The sequence below is a fragment of the Telopea speciosissima genome, chromosome 2, assembly GCF_018873765.1.
Source record: "Telopea speciosissima isolate NSW1024214 ecotype Mountain lineage chromosome 2, Tspe_v1, whole genome shotgun sequence".
Classification (NCBI taxonomy): Eukaryota; Viridiplantae; Streptophyta; class Magnoliopsida; order Proteales; family Proteaceae; genus Telopea; species Telopea speciosissima.
Genome location: NC_057917.1, coordinates 70,484,176 through 70,505,082, shown reverse-complemented (window position 1 = coordinate 70,505,082; position 20,907 = coordinate 70,484,176). Strand labels below are relative to the sequence as shown.

Here is a 20,907-nt window from a genome sequence, read left to right as displayed (position 1 = left end):
GGTTGTAATACTCCTACTTTATTTTTATTTTTTTTCGTATAAAAGAGTCTATTCTTTAATGTGTAAAACACAAGGACTCAGGGTTACAAGCCCACTGAATCCAAAGAGTGGATATAGGCCAGTCTACCGTACACATAATTGATAGGGCCCTCCTAGCCAAAGCATCTGCAATCCCGTTGCAGTCTCAAGAAATATGAGAAAAAGACACAAGAGTGAAGGATGGGGAAAGGTGAAAGACATCATTGATAACTGGGGGCACCTCCAAGGGGATGTTGCACTGCTGCCTGGTAAGGTAGGAGATCATTTCCAGATTATCAGATTCAAATCTGACCTTGGTCCACCCATCATTCAAAGCCTGTATCATACCTGCTCTCAAGGCTAAGGCTTCCCCCAACCGAATGGATTGAAAGGAACAAGGTTCAGAGACAGCACGAAGAGGCCTGCCCAGATGATCTCTAATAATAAGGCCTAGTCCTCCTTTCTCCATGGTAGCACCTTGGGAAGCATCACTGTTTACCTTGACCCACCCTTCTTCAGGTGGTATCCAATGTTGCTGCAGCTGATGGTTTTGGAGATTCTTGCATTGAACCAGATTCTTCTGAGGCTTTTGAGCATTAAGGAATTCACAAGTAGCCGCCTGAGCTCTGCTGATAACCTCCATGGGGGATCCTTGCTTGCCATTAAAGATAAACTCATTCTTCGCGAGCCAAAGGGACCAGGCCAAGAAACTACAAAGGCTAATCGACTCCTTTTTTTTCCTTCTTCCCTAGGGAGTTGAAAGCTTCCCAACTTTTAATCCAATCACCGATGGTTATGGTATGAGGGGGCATCATCTGGGCTAGGCTGCTGCCAAACCAGGTCGCCCTAGCAAAGTCGCAAGAAAACAGAATATGTTCAATAGATTCTGGGGCTCTCCCACACCTTGGGCATGTAGGATCCAAAGGGACCCGTCTCCTTTGAAGTGCAACTCCAGTAGCTAAGCCTCCAGCACAAGCTTTCCAAAGAAAAGTGCGAATCTTAGGGAGAGTAGGACATGTCCAAATCTTCTTCCAATCGATGTTAGGGCTGACAGAATGAGCTGATGACGAGGTTGAAGTGGAACGTCGCTGAGATTGGATAACATCCTCTCTGTTACAGAGCATATTATAAGCTGACTTTACACTAAAACACCCATTCTTTGCTGCACCCCACCTTAACTCATCCTCCTACTTGATTAAGATAGCATAATTAGCAACAGGATTAGGATAGCATAATTTCTTTATTTGGCATTTACTCATGTCAAAGTTTGGTTTTATTATTTGCAACAATTATTAATTAAATTATAAAATATACCACTTGGATAACATATGAATAATAAGATATCATTTATACATGCAAATAATACATGACACACCCTTGGTAAGAAGTAATTAAAAGAAGTGTTTAACCCCCCCCCCCCCAAAAAAAAAATAAAAAAATAAAAAAATAATTAAAGAAGTACTATGGGTTTTAAAAGTAGTTGAATTTGATGGTTTGTACAAACTTACAACTACTGTAATGCCTGGATTAATTATCAAAATATTTCATTTGACAGAAATACCCTTTATAATAAAATATATCATTTTCTATGTCTCTCTTATAATTTTCTTATTTTTTGTATTTATAAAATTAAAACCTTATATATCTTCTCTCTCACGTCTCTATTTTATTTGTCATTATTTGCCTATTTTTGAAAATTTAGATAGAAAAAGTTCTCTTTCATGTCCCTTTTGGTATTTCCTATTTTTTCACAAGTTAGATGGGAAAAGACCTTCCTCTTTATCTCTATTAGCTGCAAAGCCTGCAATGTTTCCTCCCTATCCCTAAGCCCACTTACCGCCAATTACATTTGAATTGATAAATCAATGTTGGGGTTTCAACACATCCAAATGGACCTCTCTAAATGTATACGAGATTGATGGGTGGGGATTGAATTGATGACTCGAATTGCCCACTACACAAACTCTCTCTCTCTCTCTCATATTCAATTTATGCAAAGAAGATCACTTTTTTTTTTATTGAAATTTAATAGAGAGGAATAGGCATATCATCTGTGTGGGGTAAGCTAGCAGACGGTTGTGACTTGTGAGAACATAGTACACCGATGAGGGGTATACTCATCCTCCACCTCATCGGCTTAATAAGTGAACGCACTAACTACTAGAAGACATAAGGGTCTGTTTCATCTTAAAGGACAATTCACAAGAACCCATATTACACCATAGGGGTGACTATGATCTTAAGGAGACGGCTCAATCCCACCATCATTCTCATTCATATGAAGTGTCGTTTTTATAATTTCCAAGTGTTCATGACTTTCGTTCATGTATAAAGCTCTCCTACAATGTGTGATTGTATATTCTCAAAATATTTGGTGTTATTTGTAATAGAAAAGATGATTATATATTGTTAACCATCATTTTGGACTTCCTAAACTTGCAAGCCTGTGTGGAATTGCAATATATATTCTTTAGAGATTTAAAGATTTTTCTAAATCCAAATGTTTTACAACAATTTTATTTTAAAAGGCTTCACCCATGTTTGAATCTGGACATTTTTACTAAGTTTAGTTAATTACCTGCACAATTTAACATGTTATATGGTTGGGAGATCTCTCTATTCCCACCCCCCCTTATTACCCGCTCTTCTGTATTATTAATTAATAATCAAGACTTGTTTCTTCAATCTTCTCCTCATTTACTTTCTCTGGATTTTCCTGTTTTGGTTTGCGTAGGGCTTGATCCAAAGGACATAGGCTGTTCTAGATGGACCCTTGGAATCCTGTTTAAAGGAAATTTCATTTTGTTAAATGTCGGTAAATCTAAGAGTCTCCATGAGTTGCAACCGGAATTGATTGCCCTTCTCACTGGGTTTGAATTGGCTAAAGCTAGGGGTTTGAAGCTGAAAGAAGTTTGGTGCTATAACAAGGTGTTACCTGGACTTCTTCCAACTCCATCCCTCTCCCCATGGCCCTTAGAAGTTTTGGAGTATTTTTTGAAGATCCTAGACTACTCTTTTGAATTTGTGTTTAAGACTTCCCCAAACCCCTCTATCCTAGTTTGCCTTAAACCTCTAGCTCAAAAAACTCTCCTTACTAAAACTGTCTGGTTAGAAGGTATCTGTACAACTCTTTAATTTGCAATATAAGTTTTTCTCTTTCATCAAAAAAAATAAAAAAATAAAAATAGGAGTATATGAATATTCGAGGAACTTTGGAAAATTATCGCCCCCAGTACTGGGGGCGGTGCTGTGCGCATCGTGCGGCGCAGCACCGCCCATGTGTGCATAGTGGGCCCCACTGTGCACACATGGGTGGTGCTACGCCACACGATGCGCACAGCACCCCCCAGTACAGGGGCGATAAGGACCCAAGAAATTCCTAAAAAAGAAAGAATAAAATAATATGTTGTTGAGGGTTGGGCACCTCATCCTTGTGTGGGTACTTAAGAAAATATATATGATAATATTCCGTTGGTCATTGTCATGCATTTTAATTATTTGATTACTTAATTTTAAATGTATTAAAATTTTATGTTTATTTGTCTCTTTTTTTCTTTGTTTATATTTTATTTAAAATAAATACATGCTTTTAATATTAATTTATTTTTATTTTACTATTATTGTCTTTATATTTTAAATTGACTTTAAATAAATACTTAAAGGAAAAAAGAGCGCTAATCGATCGTGTAGCTCCTGTGCCTAGACTCAAGAACATCCGAGGTTATCATTCCACCTCGTGAAAATCGAAAATCCCTTCATAACCCCAAGGGTGATGCTCAATTGGCAAAAAACCAACTCCTCAAATAAGAAGTCATGAATTCAAACCACCTTGGGCCCTCTCCTAACACCCCCTTCCCCTTTCCCCCTTCCCCCTTCCCCCTTCCCTCTTTAAAGCTCTCCAATTCCAAAAAGAAAATCCCATCTTAAGACTAGTTAATGCTGAAATCTTCTTCTATCTGTTGATTCCGTAATGCTCGGGTGTCATCTTTTAAAATGACTCAACTACCCTCCTTATTGCTTCAAAATCCTTAATAGCAACTGGGATTGTGTAGAGTGCAGGATTTGCTGTTTAGCTCGTCTCCGGGGAACCCAGCACGCCTAGGGTACTGCCAGCCATTGGGGCACACATCCCTAGGCGTGCACCGAGATGTGTGTGATACAGCTCAACCGTTGGATGCCCCCTGGATGTGCCTGGGTGCTAAGCTCCCTGGAGATGATCCTGATCCCAGGATTTGGTGGGAGTGGGTCCCACGTATCTGTAGTTTCTCTCCCGCGTGATGAAGAAGCTGACGTGGACACAGAGAAGCTTTAACCATTAAAGATCGTACATTAAGGATGCCATCGAGATGCATGTTTAAATCTCCAAATTTAATGTTTTAAATGTCTATTTAGACCTCAACTTCCAATTTTAATTTTAATGTTTTAAATGTCCATTAATGTACGCGCAAGACTTCCAAGTTAATCAGGTTCTGGTTGGATCCCACCCGATTGCACATTAAATAATCTTAACCTCTCATCTCAAATCTAAATCCATGCATTACTGCTGTGATCTCATCCCCTGATATCAAATAACACGAGCGATCTTAACCACATGATCTATTAATCAATTTTGATTTTATGGTATTGCAAAGGGCATTTTTGTCTATGTACTTTTATTGAGAAGAAAGCGTACACCACAAGCGCTCAGGTAGAGTAAATTTCTCCCATTGGGAACGCCCATAGTTTCTTGGCCTGTCTACTACTACTACTCTACTGCAGCAATACTATTCTATTCTGGTAGTTCGACGATGACATTGCCACGTCATAAACCAATGGCTTATCTCCACATCATCTCTTCCACTTTCATCCGTACGATATCAATTCCTGAAGAATCAAACGGTCGAACTTACATTTTCGTAATTTCAAATCTGACGGCCTTCATTTCCGGTTCCAGAGACTTCTGATTCTCAGTTAAGAGAAATGAAGATAAAAGAAACCAAAGTCGTCTAACCACGGTTGGTTTTTTAACCCTAACTCCCACCCTCTCACTCTTTTCATGTGTTCACTACTTGGGAGACGAGTTTAAGATGATTCGAACGAAGAACAGAGGGGACTAGCGAGCGAGCGAACAAGAAAGAACGAGACTCAGAGAGGAACAGTGAGAGAGAAAGAGAGGGTTTTGGCTGGGAGAAGAGGTTTCAGAGGCATTCAATTTTATTGGCTGTTTAACCTTCTGCTTCTCGGATCCGACCCTTCGTTTTCTGTATTTGTCCTCCTCCGAACGGCACGAAAAGCCGTGGCCGTATTGCTTCTCTTACGATTCGTCTTTGTTCCATCGAGATCTCGCTATCTGGTGAGTTTTCTCTCTTCATTTTCTTTGAATTTTATTAGAGGCTTTCTTTATGATGAATCTTCGGAAGCGCTACATCTTAGTTGTTCTTATTTGGATGACGATTTTCAATTGCCTTTGGAGTGGGTTTAAGTTTCTATCTTTGGAATGTTGAAGTCGGTTCACATACAGTTTAGTATCTTTACAGCCTGTACTTTCCTTGCCGGATTGAGTATTTTTTTTTTTTTTTTGGGGTCAGAAGGCCGATATGATAGTGTCTTCTTTACTGTTCCTGTAAAACATAGGTGTGTGGTTACATTCCCTTATGTTCATCTCTGGTTTCAGTTATATTCAGTGAAATGGTTTAATAATTTTGTAGTCCATTCAGTTTCTATGGTCGGATTCGTGCCCTGTAGAAATAAGCAGTGAACTTTCAAGAAATGGTAGCGATTTTTTGCGGATCTCAGTTGGCAAAAGAGATCGCACTCTTTCCTTGTCTCTGAAATATTTTTCGAAACTTAAGAGTAGATCTGAAAAAGAAGTCCACCACCTCAAGAGAATGAAACTCTAACTCATGGCTAAAATGCATGGAAAATGTCTAAAAGCTAGATTTGGTAATTTCTTAATGCTTTGGCCTAGTTGTTCGGGTTCTCTTTCCTCTGTATTAATGATTTATTGATTAGTATACGCGATATCTTGGTGTCTGCAAAATATGTTTTCCTGCCATTTCCTTCTCTTGTTCTTTCTGTCCCACCCACCCCCTCAATTCATTTCTCTATATGTTCGATGAAGTTAGCTAATGAGAGAACGCCAAACCATTCCTCTATATGTTGCTTCAACCACAAGTGATGAGATTTTATTTCAGTTCTTCTCTATCTCAATGGTCAATGAAGGCAAATTATTTTTTTTCCTGGTGTCGGGAGGTGGGGGAATTTTATAGGAACATGTGTTGTTATTTTCTTCTACCTCTTTTTTGAATTTTCTTAGGGACTGTTGACGTCTGGTGTGGGCGTTGGTTATTAAATACCCATGTTGGATCTGTAAAGTAAATTATTTGAGCATACCCATGTTGGATCTGTAATGTAAATTATTTGAGCAGGGATAGTGCAACTCTTTCTTTTAACCATTAATCGTATCACTAATTCTATTAATTGAAAGATTCTGCCTCTTCTGCTTTGTCATGCAACAGATGGTTTGCCCCACTAAGCAATGTCGCTGCATCTCTTTCTCTGTCCTGGTTCGCAGTGAAGTATCTCTGATGTGATAACCAAAGGCCAATTCATATTCTAGTCAGTCAATTAATGATTGTTTGTGATACACACTTCTTTCTCGCTCAATTAGTGTCAGATTTCGAGTTTGGCGCCTGCTTGAGAGAGGAAGAAAAGCTTTATTCTACCGCCACCTCTGTTGCTGGCCTCAAAAGCCACTGGTTTTCCTTTTCATTCCATGTCTCCTAACCTGGACAGCCCTGTGCAGACCCAGATGGCTGTTGCAGTCTTTAATGGTACCATCAATGGGGAGTACCATGGGACCAAGAGAGTGGAGGGAAAACCTGCTGGTAGGAGGCGTGTCTTTGTGCAAACTGAAACTGGTTGTGTGCTGGGGATAGAGTTGGATAGGAGTGACAATGCACATACTGTGAAGAGGAGGTTGCAAGTTGCCCTTAATGTTCCAACAGAGGAGAGCTCACTGACCTTCGGGGATATGGTTTTGAAGAATGATCTTAGTGCTGTACGAAATGATGCCCCTCTTCTTCTGACAAGGAACTTGCTGCACAGAAGTTCATCCACCCCATGTTTGTCACCTACTGGTCGTGATCTCCAACAGAGAGACAAGAGTGGCCTAATTGAAATCTTAGGCTGCCCTAGTCGTTTTGCTGAAACCAAGCAACTGGTGAAGGACATTGTAAAGGGGATTAAGAATGGTGTTGAACCAACCCCTGTTCACAGTGGCCTTGGAGGTGCTTATTATTTTAGAAATATCTGGAGAGAGAGTGTTGCGATTGTGAAGCCCACAGATGAAGAACCTTTTGCGCCAAACAACCCAAAGGGCTTTGTTGGCAAAGCCCTTGGTCAGCCAGGACTGAAGCGTTCAGTGCGAGTTGGGGAAACAGGGATCAGAGAAGTTGCAGCTTACCTTCTTGATTATGATCACTTTGCCAGTGTGCCTGCTACTGCCCTTGTGAAGATAACTCACTCAATCTTCCATGTCAACGAAGGGGTGAATGGAACCAAGTCTCATGGCAAGAAGCAGGTGAGCAAAATTGCATCTTTCCAACAGTTCATTCCTCATGACTTTGATGCCAGTGATCATGGGACTTCGAGCTTCCCTGTTGCTGCAGTGCATAGGATAGGGATATTGGATGTTAGGATCTTTAACACTGACAGGCATGCTGGAAACCTTCTTGTTAGGAAGCTTGATGGGGTTGGGAGGTTTGGTCATGTGGAGCTTATTCCGATTGATCATGGCCTTTGCCTGCCAGAGAGCCTTGAGGACCCTTATTTTGAATGGATCCATTGGCCTCAGGCATCAATTCCATTTTCAGATGACGAGCTTGAGTACATAGCAAATCTTGATCCAGTAAAGGACTCTGAGATGCTTCGAATGGAGCTGCCCAATATTCGGGAGGCATGCCTTCGGATCTTGGATCTGTGCACAATTTTCCTCAAGGAAGCAGCTGCCTTTGGTCTCTGCCTAGCTGAGATTGGTGAGATGATGACAAGAGAGTTTCGAGGCTGTGAAGAAGAGCCAAGTGAGCTGGAAGTTATATGCATTGAGGCAAGGAGGCTGATAGCAGAGCGGGAAGTGTTATCTCCAGATGCTGAAGCAGGAGAGGAACAGGAGTTTCAGTTTGATATAGATTGTGAGGAAGCTGAAAATGACTTCACTCCTAAGATGGCAGATTATTTCCTGCATAACGGGACATTCCATATTGGGTTTAAGGGTGGGAATGGTCGAAACCCTCTGTCTAAACTGGAGGAGTGCATTGAAGAGGATGACAGTGAAGGGGAAGAAAAGCCAGGTGAAGAACCAGCCAGGATGGAGGAATTTGCTGTCCCATTGGCTCGGACCCAGGTTCCTACTGCGTCAAAGCTCTCCATGTCTCTGAAGAACATGTGCCTGGGTGAGAAGACCCAACATTATCAGATGGCTAAACCAGAATGCAGATCATCTGGGAACTGGAGAAGTGCAAATGAGCAGCTGCCTGCTAGTGCAAACTTTGTGAAGCTGGCGGACATGAACGAAGAGCAGTGGTCACTGTTCCTTGAGAAGGTCCAGGAGCTGCTGTATCCTGCATTTGCCAGCCGTAAAGCTGTCACCCTGGGACAGAGGCAGAGACAGAGGCTCGGAACTTCTTGCCAGTTTTGAGACAGTTTTACCAATCTGTAGTTGTAAAAAGAATACTGAAGATGAATAAGACTTGTAGGTTGTGGGGATGAAGCTTTGTAGGTAGGTTTGGTACTTTCTTTTTCTGATTTTGTTTTTCTTCTCACAGAAGAAGGTATTTGTAGTTGGAAGTCGTAGGATTGTTGTACATATTGTTAGAATGAGGATGAGAGTATATCAGTCATCAGCTTAGGTTGAGTGGGTATGAATCTGATTTCCTTTTTCTTTTAATATTATTATTTTTGCGTTCTTTACTCCCTTTTTTCGCACTGATACTGAAATAATCAGTAGAATAAAATGCAGGGACGGGAAAAAAGAGAGGTGTATGTACATTGTAAGGATAGTGTTCTTATCTAAGTGAACTGATATTTTGTGGACTTGGTTTGAATTGATCTACACAATTCTTGTTGGGATGGTTATGGTTTATGGATTGGCTAACTTTGTTTGAAGTGATCTACACATTTCTTTCTTGATGGCTGTGATTTTTGGATGGGCTAGATCCATAACTGAGAAGCTGGTTTGATCTGTGTTTTCGAACTTGGCGGGATGGACATCTTTGATTGTTCAGCGAACCCAGATAATCTGTTTGGGATTTGGGTATGGTGGTTCAGAATGCGAAGATGAAGCAGAAGCCCAAGGTCTTCTTCAAGGGATTGTGATTAATGGGGTTATGAGTTTTGTTTGTGATCCTGCATCGTGAGCAAAGGAAAACAAGTGGGATTGGGTTAAATTTGGGGGGCTTGATGATGTAGAACGTTTAATTTATAGTCTTTAGTTGTGTTTGATTTTCTTTTATTTAAAAAAACTGCTTTGTTAATGCATTCTGTTGCTGATAGAGAGATTTTGCGTGGTGGGGGTGAAAGAGCACCATTGATTGTAGCCGACAGAGATTGTGTAGTTGTTAATGGGTAACGGTTCCTTGTGTTGGAGTAGATTTTGATTAATATGTTGTCTTATATTGATGCTCTGATTGTGATCAGTGTAGAGGGCCCAAAAGGCTGGTGGTAAATTCATAAATATTTATCAAGGCTACGCTAATGTTGTTTTGCCTATAAAAAATGCTTAATTTCATGTTGCTCCAAATTGCAGTCAGATTCTCAAAACCGCACTGTTCAAATAATGGTTTGCTTGGTGTGTTTGGGTGCAATGGACTGCTGGCCTTGTAAGATATGTAACAGTCTGGCTTGCAACTCCTCAATTCTCAGAAGGGTCAGGTGCGCAACACTCAACATGCCGATCAGAGTTCGTGCCTTAACAATACAGCATGGTACCCCCTCTCCCTCTCTTTTAAACTCAATTCGAATGCTTCTTCAAGTGGAGACATGGGAGGATTAGGCAGTGTAGTTCGTGACTTCAAAGGAATCCCATTAGTAGCTGTGTGAGGCTCTTGCTATGAGGTTGGGATTGTCATATAGTATCTCGGAAGGCATCGATGATCTCTTGGTGGAATCCCACTGCAAAGATCTTATTTCAGCATTGACAAGTAACTCGGTTTCCTGTCAATTCGAAGGCCTCAATATTGTCAAAGATATTCAATGTCTTGTAACACATTTTAGATCTTGCTCCTTTTACCATATTCCTAGGGAGATTAACAGAGTGGCTGATTCTCTGGCAAGAAAGGTCTTGTCTTGTGCGTGTGAGACAAGTTGGTTACTATCAACTCCATGGTTTTTTGAACTCTATAACTTAAATACTATGCATTGGGCACGAGATAATAAATAAATTTTCTTCCCACAAAAATAAAAAAGAGTTAAAATAGTCTGTCTGGCTTGCTGCTTCGGTTAATTGTTTCTATTTGCTCTCGTGGTAACCGGGTCTGAAACCTGAATCAGGAATTCCAGTATAATGGTTGGGCGAGCATCATCCTGTTCAAAATGAGAGTTCGATGCCTTGACCTACGATTTGAAATCATTGGTTCTTCGCATCATCCTGTTCAAATTGAGAGTTAGATGCTTTGACCTACGATTTGAAATCATTAGTTCTCAGTTGTAATATGGATATACAACATGAGTTCTTTATTGTTTGATCTAATTAGATTCTGTATAGTTAATTTGATAGAATTAGGTTCTGTATAGTTAATTTGATTGAAACAAAACTGTTGTCTTATTTATTAGATTTTTAGATTAAAGCCATCTACAGGGAGCTCTCATGGGTCATGGCTGGTTATGGGTGAGTGGATGAGTCGTGAATAACGACAACCCTACTTATCAAAAATAAAAAAATAAAAATTTGACATCTTTAGTAATCATTAATTATCTAGCCAGTCTAAATATTATCATAAAACAATTATAATGGCTTCCTTAATTTATGTTGGTTAATCTGATCCAATTCACCTTGTGGCAATATTTTGCTTATTATTATCAAATTCTTTTTAGGGGGTGTTGGATGGACTAAGAAGTTATTGATTGTAATGGCATTGATAATGATTGTTTAATCTTGACAAGGGTTTGACTAGGGGGATTATCTTATTAAAAGATAACATCAATACTAATATCTTATTAATAAAAATGGTCTTTCATCTCTTGGACAAGAACAAGAGAGAACAAATGGGTATGTCGGTCTTTATTTTGGTTATATCTTTGAGAAGATTTTACCTTTTTTATATGTTTGAGCTCCATGAGAAGATTCATCTTTTGATTTTTATTGTTAATAATTACTCCTATGAAGTTTAGTGTATCAGCCAATGAAAGAGTCCATAAAAATAAGTTTTCATCATCAGAAAGATTAGCAGTATGGGTTGTTGGATGAGGTTGATATGTTGCATTTGACACACACTGAGAAGTTTGAGGATCTGCCATGAAAAAGTAGTGAAGTTCTCATCATCAGAAAGATGATAGTTTGGCGTAAAACTCTCTTTTTCTTCCATCTCTCTCAAGCCTGCATGAATCAAGAGATGTTGGCCTGACCCATCTAGTTTTTACATGATTGACAACCTTTACGATTGAGTTTGTGAGTCTTGTATGTGGAACGGAGTCTAATAAGTTTGAATTAATATTATAATATGTGTTTAATCCGATTAAGTCCTAACTTGTAGGAGAGTGGGGAGTGTTTGTAGGTTGAGTAAGTTGTGTAACGGATAACTAATCCTTGGGTCCTAAGTTGTAGGGAGTGGGTTGTTGTAGGTATTTAAATATCTCTAAATTGTAATGGTAAAGGAGATTTGATTTTAATAGAAGTTATCCCATTGGAGATTGGTTCCCTTGAAAGAACTATTTTCTTATTATCTATTCTTATCAACTTGTCAAAATAGGTACGATTAAAGAAAAGAGAGAGAAGAGAGAGCTTAGGTATTTGACGCACGAGAGCATCCTAATCCACTTTGACTCCTGTAGACGTCATATTCGCTCTCCCCTCCCCCTCCTAGTTGTAGATTGTGGGCTTGTCTTAGCCTTCTCTCTTTAGTTTGTAGTTGGCCTGTGAGTCCTTGAGTAGGATAGAACCAAAAAATAAATAAATAAAATACTTGCTCTCATAACAAAGCTCATAACAGTACATGGCTGAGACTTTTAGATAAAGACCAATTACCATCAAAGTAGTTATAGGGAGAGGGTTATTGAGCAAGCAACATAGAGGATCACATCAATGAGGTGCAAGAAAATTATATCATATATGGGAGGAATTAGGTCCTTTCATGTTAAGAAGAGAGGTAGATACAGAGGTCCAAGTGTACCCTTCTTTCCCTATAACACTTAATTAGGTTAAGTGTTTAGAGAGACCTATGAGTATTGATATTTTCTTGATTTGACTACAAGAAAAGGAAAAGGATAACATGGAATGCCCTTGAAATTTTATAGGGTGATGAGTGGTTGTAGTTTTAGATGCATTGTGTGCAATTCAAGATAGATTAATGATATATAAATAGACAAGCCCTAATGTAATAATCAATGCAAGTTTCTTTTCCCTCTTTATCTTTTTTTTTTGGGTAAATTACATATGCTTCCCCTGTACTTTGCCCTAATTACACGTTCCTCCCCTTGATTTTTCCACCTTACATTTTGACCCCTTATGACTGACGGTGTTAGTTTGCTGTAAGTTAATGATTTGAAAAGACAATATTACCCTTGTTCTAAAACACCACAAGTTGAATTACAATGACACCCTTTTCATCATCTTCAACCTTAAAACACTCATTTCTTTCCTCCTCCGCCGCTGCCTCCTTCTCCACCGCCACCACTGCCGCTGCCGCCTCCTCCTCCTCGGACTCTTAAGGCCCACCCACGTCTTCCATAACAGCCTAACTGTCTCCCTAACTGCTACCTTCTCATCATTCAATTCATCTTCTTCGGTTCCATTTCTCTCTCTCTCCCTCTCTCCTTCATCCTTCTCTTCCTGCTAACTACATTGAAGAAGAAGAAAGATTACTTCTTTCATCACCAAAAGATGAAATGGGGAAGAAAGAAATCCATTATCAACAACAGCAACAACTACCACTCTGCATCCTCTCGCCCCTCCTTGCTCTCTCAAGTCTTTCCCATCTCTTGGATTTCAAAATTCAAGCAAATGGGCATCAAATCCGAACCCAAACATTCTAAAACTGAAGAATCACCGAATTTTACTAATATGGTCTCCGACATTAGGAAAAACAGAGGTTCTCCAGCGAGTGTGAAATGTGAAGATCACGAATTTGAAACAGAAACACCTCCGAAGAAAATTATAAGGGATTCGGAACTGATAAACAGAAAATCTACCCAGGTGGAAGAATTACAGAGAAATAGCAGTTCTTATCGGAAATAGAATCAGTTGAAGAGAATCAGCAGAGTTTAATGGGTTTGAACCCAATTGAAACGATTCAAACGACCGTGGACCAGAATTACAGTTCAAGGCAATCTCTTTACATTTCTTCTCATGCGAGGAAGAGCAATCAGGAGAGAAATTCTCCCGATTCAGAAACAACCCATCAATTGGGGTCGGATTCAGAACAGAAGAAAGCAAAAGACTTGAAGATTGAGTTCTCGTCTTGATATGAAAAACCGAGAAAATCTGTGTGCGTCAATGGAGAATTACAGAGGAGAACAAAACAGAGTAGCAAAGTTAAAGTGTGTTCTCCAAGAACTCCTTCGAAGAGAGAGGTGTGCAAAATAAAGAGAACCGTCTGGAATGAAGAGAAGTTGGTGAAATTGGGGCCTGAAGGTGGGAATGGGTTTCGATAGCAGAAGAAGAAGAAGAAGAAGAAATTAAGCAACACAGAGGATGACTAGAGACAACCAATTGATATTAGAAGAAGAAGAAGTAATTAAGAACAACTGCATGTGTGTGTTCTCCGCGCCTTTCTTCTCTAGCCGCAGAGCATAAGACTCAGGCAATAGTAGGGGGCATATCGCGGGCGATTTCACGGTTCAGAGGTTTTTTTTTTTGGTAGAAACGGTTCAGAGGTTGAAGATGAAGTTGGGAGATAAAGAAATGGCAAGTCATTCTCCCATCTTATTTTCGTTTTTTATCACAAGGGTAAATGAGTCATCTCACAATGACCTAGGGTTAGTTTGGGCATTATAAAAAACTAACTACGACATGTCAGCACTTAACAGACAAATGTTAACGGCAGGGGAGGTCTTAGTAAACTTTCAGAAACTACAAGGGAATCGTATAAAAGGTGGGAAAATCAAGGGGAGGAACGTGTAATTAGGGCAAAGTACAGGGGAGGTAGATGTAATTTTCCCTTTTTTTTTTAGGTCTTGTTTGTTTGATGGGAACAAGGGGTGAGATATTTTGAAGGTTTTTCATAAATTTTTAAAAACTAAAGTTATTTATTTGTATGAGATGATAAAGTACCAGATAATATGCATTAAATATTAAAGTGCATTAAATGTTTTGTCTATTTATGCGGCAAGTGAATTATCGACCCCACCCTTTTTCAAAGTTTTACCATATTTAGTAGGATTTTGTGAAAAAAAATGGAGGTATGAATTATATTATTATTTTATTATGGGTTTTTTATAATTACCACCCAAAAACTTTGATATCTATTATTACCTCCCTAAATACTTTCAAACAACTACTACCCTCCCCTGTTGCATACTAATAACTAACTGGCCCCCACCGTTACATTCCCGTAATGGAGAGGGTTAATCGTGAGAGTGTGCCGTTGTCACGGATTTTCTAGGACCAAAATGCCCTTTTGGAGTGGTAATTGTAAAAAAAACCCCACCCCATCACCGCCCCTTCTCCTCCTCCTTCTCCTTCTTCGTCTCCTTCTTCTTCTTCCTCCTCTGCAACCCCAAACCTTGTTTTCTCCACTTGAGGTCCTAAACTCCTACAGTCTATTGCTTCAGTGCCTTTTGTTGTTGTGTTCAGAGCTTCAGAGGAAAAGAAGATCTAGAGCAACAGATAAGAAAAAGAGGGCAAGGAAGAAGATGTTAAGCTTGGAGCTAACAAGTTCTCTGAGAAGCAGCCCATAGGGACTGTTGCACCCAAAACGAATTCCCCCACCAAATTGTAAACTCATTCTAACCCCAAATTGGGAAATCTCCACCACAAAAGCGGAAAGACCCAATTCACAAAAACAACCGAAATTCAAAAAATTTACAAACTTGCTCGTTTATCTCTGCACCCAAAACGAATTCCCCCACAAATTCTCTAAAAATCGAAATCAAGGTAATTCGGCTTCGTCCCAACTCCAACAAGAAACCAAAATCCTGAAATTCCACCAAAACGAGAAAATAATACCGTAATTATCACAAACCTATGACAACAGAGTTCATTAAAACCTAATTTCATCAAAACCCACCAAACATATAATCAACAAAACCTTAATTCTACTTTCCATCTTTTCCTTTCCCTATCTTTTTGTCTTTCCCTTACTAGCACCGCATATAGACTAGTTCCTTTTCCCAAACCCACAAGAGAAAGATATAATCAGAATCTTTTTTAGGGGTTGTAAAACCTAGAAAAAGAATCACGTAAACAAAGGCGAACACAGCGAAGATATCTCCTCGAACGGTCACTCCAACCAATCTGTAAACCAAAAATTCAATTTTAATAAATAAAAAATTTCAAATAAACAAAACTAAAACGGCCGGCGAAGATAATCAACGAAGTTTATGACAGTTGAATTACTTGAATCGATTACGTGTGAAGTTAGATCAACGAAAATACCCAGAAACCAACATAAAAAACCCTAGTTTTAAGTGAATTTTTTTGCCCTATTTTCCTTCTAAGATTTTTTTTTTTTTTTTTAAATAATTAATCACAAGAGAACCTTCTATGGCAAGTAACCAACCCGTAGCAGAAGAGAGAGAGCTTTCCCTTCCTCATAGGAAGTCAGGAAAGAAGGAAACACCGGAGGAACAGCTTTGCAACTTTGCTTCATCCACCGTAAACTCCCTTCCGTCAAGCAACAGAGGGCATGCGACTCCCACAGGAATCTGAATATACCCAACGGGCATCTCACCTTTCAAACAACTTGAAAGTGAAGAGGAAGTGATGAAGAGGTGTTCGTCAGAGAAGGAAGCCGACGATGTTCTTGTTCCTTCGGTTTGCTGCAAGTGATGAAGTGAAGAGAGGAAGTGAAGAGGAAGGGTACGAAGGGTATTTTGGTCATATATAATTCGTGACAACAGTAAAATATCACTACTAACCCCCTCCGTTACGGGTCTGTAATGGTGGGAGTCATTTTGTCATTAGTATGCAACAGGGGAGGGTAACAGTTATTTGAAAGTTTTTGAGGAGATAATAGTAGATATGAAAGATTTGGGGGTGGTAATTATAAAAACCCTTTTATTATTTCACCCAATTTCTTACTATTGTAGTATTTCCTTGCTTGTGCTGCCCTTGATCCTATTCTTATTATATGTGAGGCTTATGATTTTTCCTTTCTCATTCCTTTTTGTTTACCAAACAAATAGGGCCTTGGAGTTACCTATAGGTGATAATTAGGGCCAATTAAGTGTCTATCAGTCTTGAGGAAAAATAAAATGATTTGAAATCAAGGGTAAACCTACCCACACTTCAATAGCTGGATTCATGGATTCTTCCTACTAATTTGTACTCTATTTTAGTCTTTAGTAGGTAAGATATGATGTAGGAAAGAAAGCTCAGGAGGACATGCATGTGGTTCTCTACATTAAGCATAAGTGTGTGGAAAGGGTTATTTTGCATTCATTCATGCTTTAATTAGTAAAAGTTTGCTTCAATAAAACTTTTATGATAACCATCAAGGAAAAGCAAAAAGAATCAGGAAAGAAAATAAAAAGCAAGGAATAAAAGAGGTGCAAAGCATGCTGGCATTAAAGGCAATAATGAAGATATTAATTTACCAGCCAAATTGGTTAAGGATGATACCTATAGAAAACAAACTAAGAACAAAAGATGTGTAGAACTGGGCAACCCAAAGGTTAACTTTGTTAAATAAATATTGTCAATTATTTCAGAAAGGAAATATAACTTTTGGACTTTTAACAACCACGCCTGCCCAAAAAAGCAAAGAGAAACCCAGTCCATTTGAAGGGGTAATAGGGGGTATCGAAACCGAGACCTCCTTTCAGGCTAGGCTCAACTGTACTAGCCCCCAACTAGTTACATTAGCAATTGTCCTCCTTGAATGTCTCATTTACAATTCTTGATTGTCCTAGTTATACATTTGTCTTTTCATTTAAGATAAAATTTCCCTTCAGTCACAGTGAAATCCATTCACAGCAGGTTAAAGGATGGGCGTGAGAAGTTATCACGAAATTAGTTTGGAACTTATACTAAGATGGGTTGGTAAACCTTCATCGCGCAACTTTCTCCTTCCATTTATACATTAACTCTTCTTTTGTAATCATTGTTATGATACACTGTCAATTATATCATAAACATGAAAGAATTTTTTGCATTTTAATTAAAAGAAAGGAAGAGGTATTTACATGCGAAGATATTGACTTCTTCCACTCAAGCCACTGGGTGGATAAGAAAGAGACTGGCAATTCATTTGGGAGGACCCAATTGATGAAGGAAGATAGTGAATGTCCAAAAAGATCATTGTCAGGCTACGTGGTGCTTGGACCCAGGCACATCAGCGCATGACATGACTGGCCCACTCTTGTGAAATGAAAATATCCCACCCATATTGTTATCCCTGTGTAGGGGTGTCAATATCCAACTCGAACCGATGAAACCGGTCCGAATCAGCCCGAACGAGCCCGGACCACACTGGACCGAACTCTTAATGATTCGGTTTGGTTTGTGGATCCAGAAAGGCAAACGGTTTGGTTTGGTTTGGGATAGCCTGAACCGTTAGGCCCGAACCCAAACCGAACCGACCTAACCCGATAAATGAGTATATCAGTAAATGCCTAATGCCCCATTGCCCCCTAAATGTGTTGTGATAGTTTCTCACTTTATCTCATATCCTTTGTTAGTGATTACCCAACCAATTGTATCCATAGGCCATAGGACATAGGATACAAAGATGCATTGTATTTGAAATATTTTATGTACTTAAAAGAAAAAGAAAAGAAAAATTAGCATTAATCGGACCTTACTAGTTATATAAAATCGGTACCAAATCGAATCCAAACCGATATCAACCCGTTATCATAAATCGAAACCGACAGGAAACCAAACTGCACCGAAACCGAATATTTCTTAATGGTTTGGTTTCGATTTCTATAAAAATCACACCGAAACCGAAAAACCCGAACCAAAACCGGCCCGAACTGGCCTGTTGACACCTCTATCCCTGTGCATTCTCTTTGGCCCTGCATTGGTATAGGGACCACGCAACTCAATGATATGCTAAAAGAAATATATATGGGAAAATATCATCCCCCTCCCCTAAGTATCCATAATATCAATCCAATTCCCAAATTTTGAATAATGATAACACCCTCCCCTACTATCCAAAGATTCTATCAACCGTATCTTAATCATTAAAAATCGCCATTAAGTGATGATGTGGCATGAACAAAAATTTTAAAACCCCAAAATACCCTTACTAGTATTTTATTCCCTTTTTGCCCTCCCTTACTTTCCTTTTTGCATCGTCTTCTCCCATTTCCTTTTCTTTCTCTGTGCTACTACTTCTTCTTCTTCTTCCTCCGCCAGCAACTCGACCGATCCTTATGCTGAAACTAGGGTTAAGGCATGTTTCGGCCAATTTCTCACCGACCTTGATCGTATTGGAATCACATTGACCGATCCAGATTCCGATTCTGTATCAAATTCTAAGGGTTGATAAAGGAATCGCATCAATTTGAAGTTTTTAACTTTTAAACCATGGGGATTGAAGAAGAAAAAGTGGAGTCCAAATGGAGTAGGTGGGAGCGTCTGAAAAATTTGAGGGAAACACGTAGTGAATCGATTCATCAAAAAGATGAGGCGAAAACAGAAACCCCACTGAAACCCATTTCCATCCATTCCATTTTTATTCTTCATTCCTTCTTCCTATTCCCCATTTCCATCTAGTCGAACCTGAAACCTCTACAACCCATCTCTATTTCCTATTTCTTGGAACCCATTTTAATTCCACTACCACCGACCCACTTTCTCCTTCATTTTTCTATTTTGTCTTTCTGTTTTTCTAAAAAATCCCACCAAAACCCCACCGAACCCTCTCCCATTTTCCATATTCTTCTTTTATTTTCCAGCCGTTATCATATCCCATTCTATTTCTTCTTCTTTTTTTCTACTGAAATCACTTCTCCCACTTTCTCTTCCCATCCCGGTTTTTTTTTTTCCTTTCTTCCATCTTCTCCAGCTCTATCGACCAAAACCCTTAACCAATTTCTCATCGTATCCCAACCACGACATAACCAATTCTTTCTTCTCTGTTACCGCCAACAACCGCTTCACTCTGCTCCACAACTTTAGCGCCTCATCGCCAGCGTATCAACATTACTGAAAACAGAACATTACCTACATTACCTATAACCAAGAACAGAGAGAGTAAAGGAAAATTTGAGGGAAACGTGTATTGGATCGATTCATAAAAAAGATGTTAGAAGATAATCCGCATCAGTGCATCATTTTCATCCTCACACATAAGCACACACACACATAGAGACGCCACTGGGTTTTAGGGCTTTATGAAGGAATGAATGAGGAAGGAAAGGGGGAGCGGGTTGTCTGTTATACATACGAATTAGGGTTAGGTTTTCCGAATTCTTATATAAACTTCCCACTTTTGCCCCCTGGTGGTGGTGGCGGTGGAAGAGGATCGGAGGCGGCAGTGGTGGCGATGATGGTGGTGCTGGCAGAAGGAGAAGAAGAAGAAGCACAGAGGAAGAAGACGACGCAAAAGAGGAAGTATGGGAGGACAAAAAGGGAATAAAATTTTAAGAGGTTTTTTTTTGTCAACATATTAAGAGTATTTTGGGGTTTTAGAAATTTTATTCATGCCACATCAGTACTTAATGACGTTTTTTAACGGTTAGGGTAGGTTGATAGAATCTTGGGAAAGTAGGGGAAGGCATTATCATTATTCAAAACTTGGGGATTGGGTTGATATTATGGATACTTAGAGGGGAGGGGGATGATATTTTCCCAATATATATATATATCGCAGGTTGTGCCCAAGCACATGGGGGTGGGCTCAATGACCACCCTGCCCCCTGCACAGGCTGCCCATGTGCCTGGGTGCAGCCTGCACTACGGCACAGAGAACATTCTCCCATGTATATATATATATATATTTTTTTATTTTTTATTTTTTTTTTTTGATATTGGTAAACACACAAGCCACACGCCAAATCGAAAAGATTAACCGACAAGGCCTTTTAGGTTAAACTGCATCCTCCAGAATGAAAATTGAATTGTCTTGGGTGTGATACTTTGACAAGAGGTTTTGAAACCTTTGAAAAGGGTTTTCTACTAGATCCAGATTCCAAAGAGGTAATCTTATAAATGACCCTTGTATATCAGTATCCACATAAGGCTCAAACTGTAATGATCTCATATCAATCATATGGGGGACTGATCTTACATCAGTTACAGAAGTGAATTGATGTGGGTTGATATGGTCTTAGGTTATCTAAAGGTTCGTAATAATAGTATCAAAATAGTCAATCCCCGATCCCAACTCCCAACCCTTGTGCGAAAGGGACAATCTGATGCCAGAATGAAGCAACTAAGAAATTACGGACTACCTGTTGCCAAACAGAGACCCTAGAGTAGAGTGGAACAACTTAGAAAGGACTATCTGAACCGGTGTAGATTGTCGTGGACATCGATTCGAAAGCATAGTGGATTATTACAATCCACATCAATCATATGTGGATTGA

The 20,907-nt window shown here is 39.4% G+C and overlaps 2 protein-coding genes across 2 annotated transcripts; one reads left to right on the top strand and one right to left on the bottom strand.

The window, feature by feature from the left end:
- Positions 1 to 184: 184 nt before the first annotated feature.
- On the bottom strand, positions 185 to 661 carry LOC122651063. The gene has a single exon (XM_043844398.1). It carries the CDS (start codon positions 659 to 661, stop codon positions 185 to 187), a length of 477 nt encoding a protein of 158 aa, XP_043700333.1.
- A 4,507-nt stretch (positions 662 to 5,168) lies between these two features.
- Positions 5,169 to 8,944, top strand: LOC122650378 (phosphatidylinositol 4-kinase gamma 5-like). Its single transcript, XM_043843797.1, has 2 exons — positions 5,169 to 5,350; positions 6,516 to 8,944. Exon 2 carries the CDS (start codon positions 6,773 to 6,775, stop codon positions 8,693 to 8,695), a length of 1,923 nt encoding a protein of 640 aa, XP_043699732.1. The 5' UTR covers positions 5,169 to 5,350; positions 6,516 to 6,772; the 3' UTR covers positions 8,696 to 8,944.
- Positions 8,945 to 20,907: the final 11,963 nt, after the last annotated feature.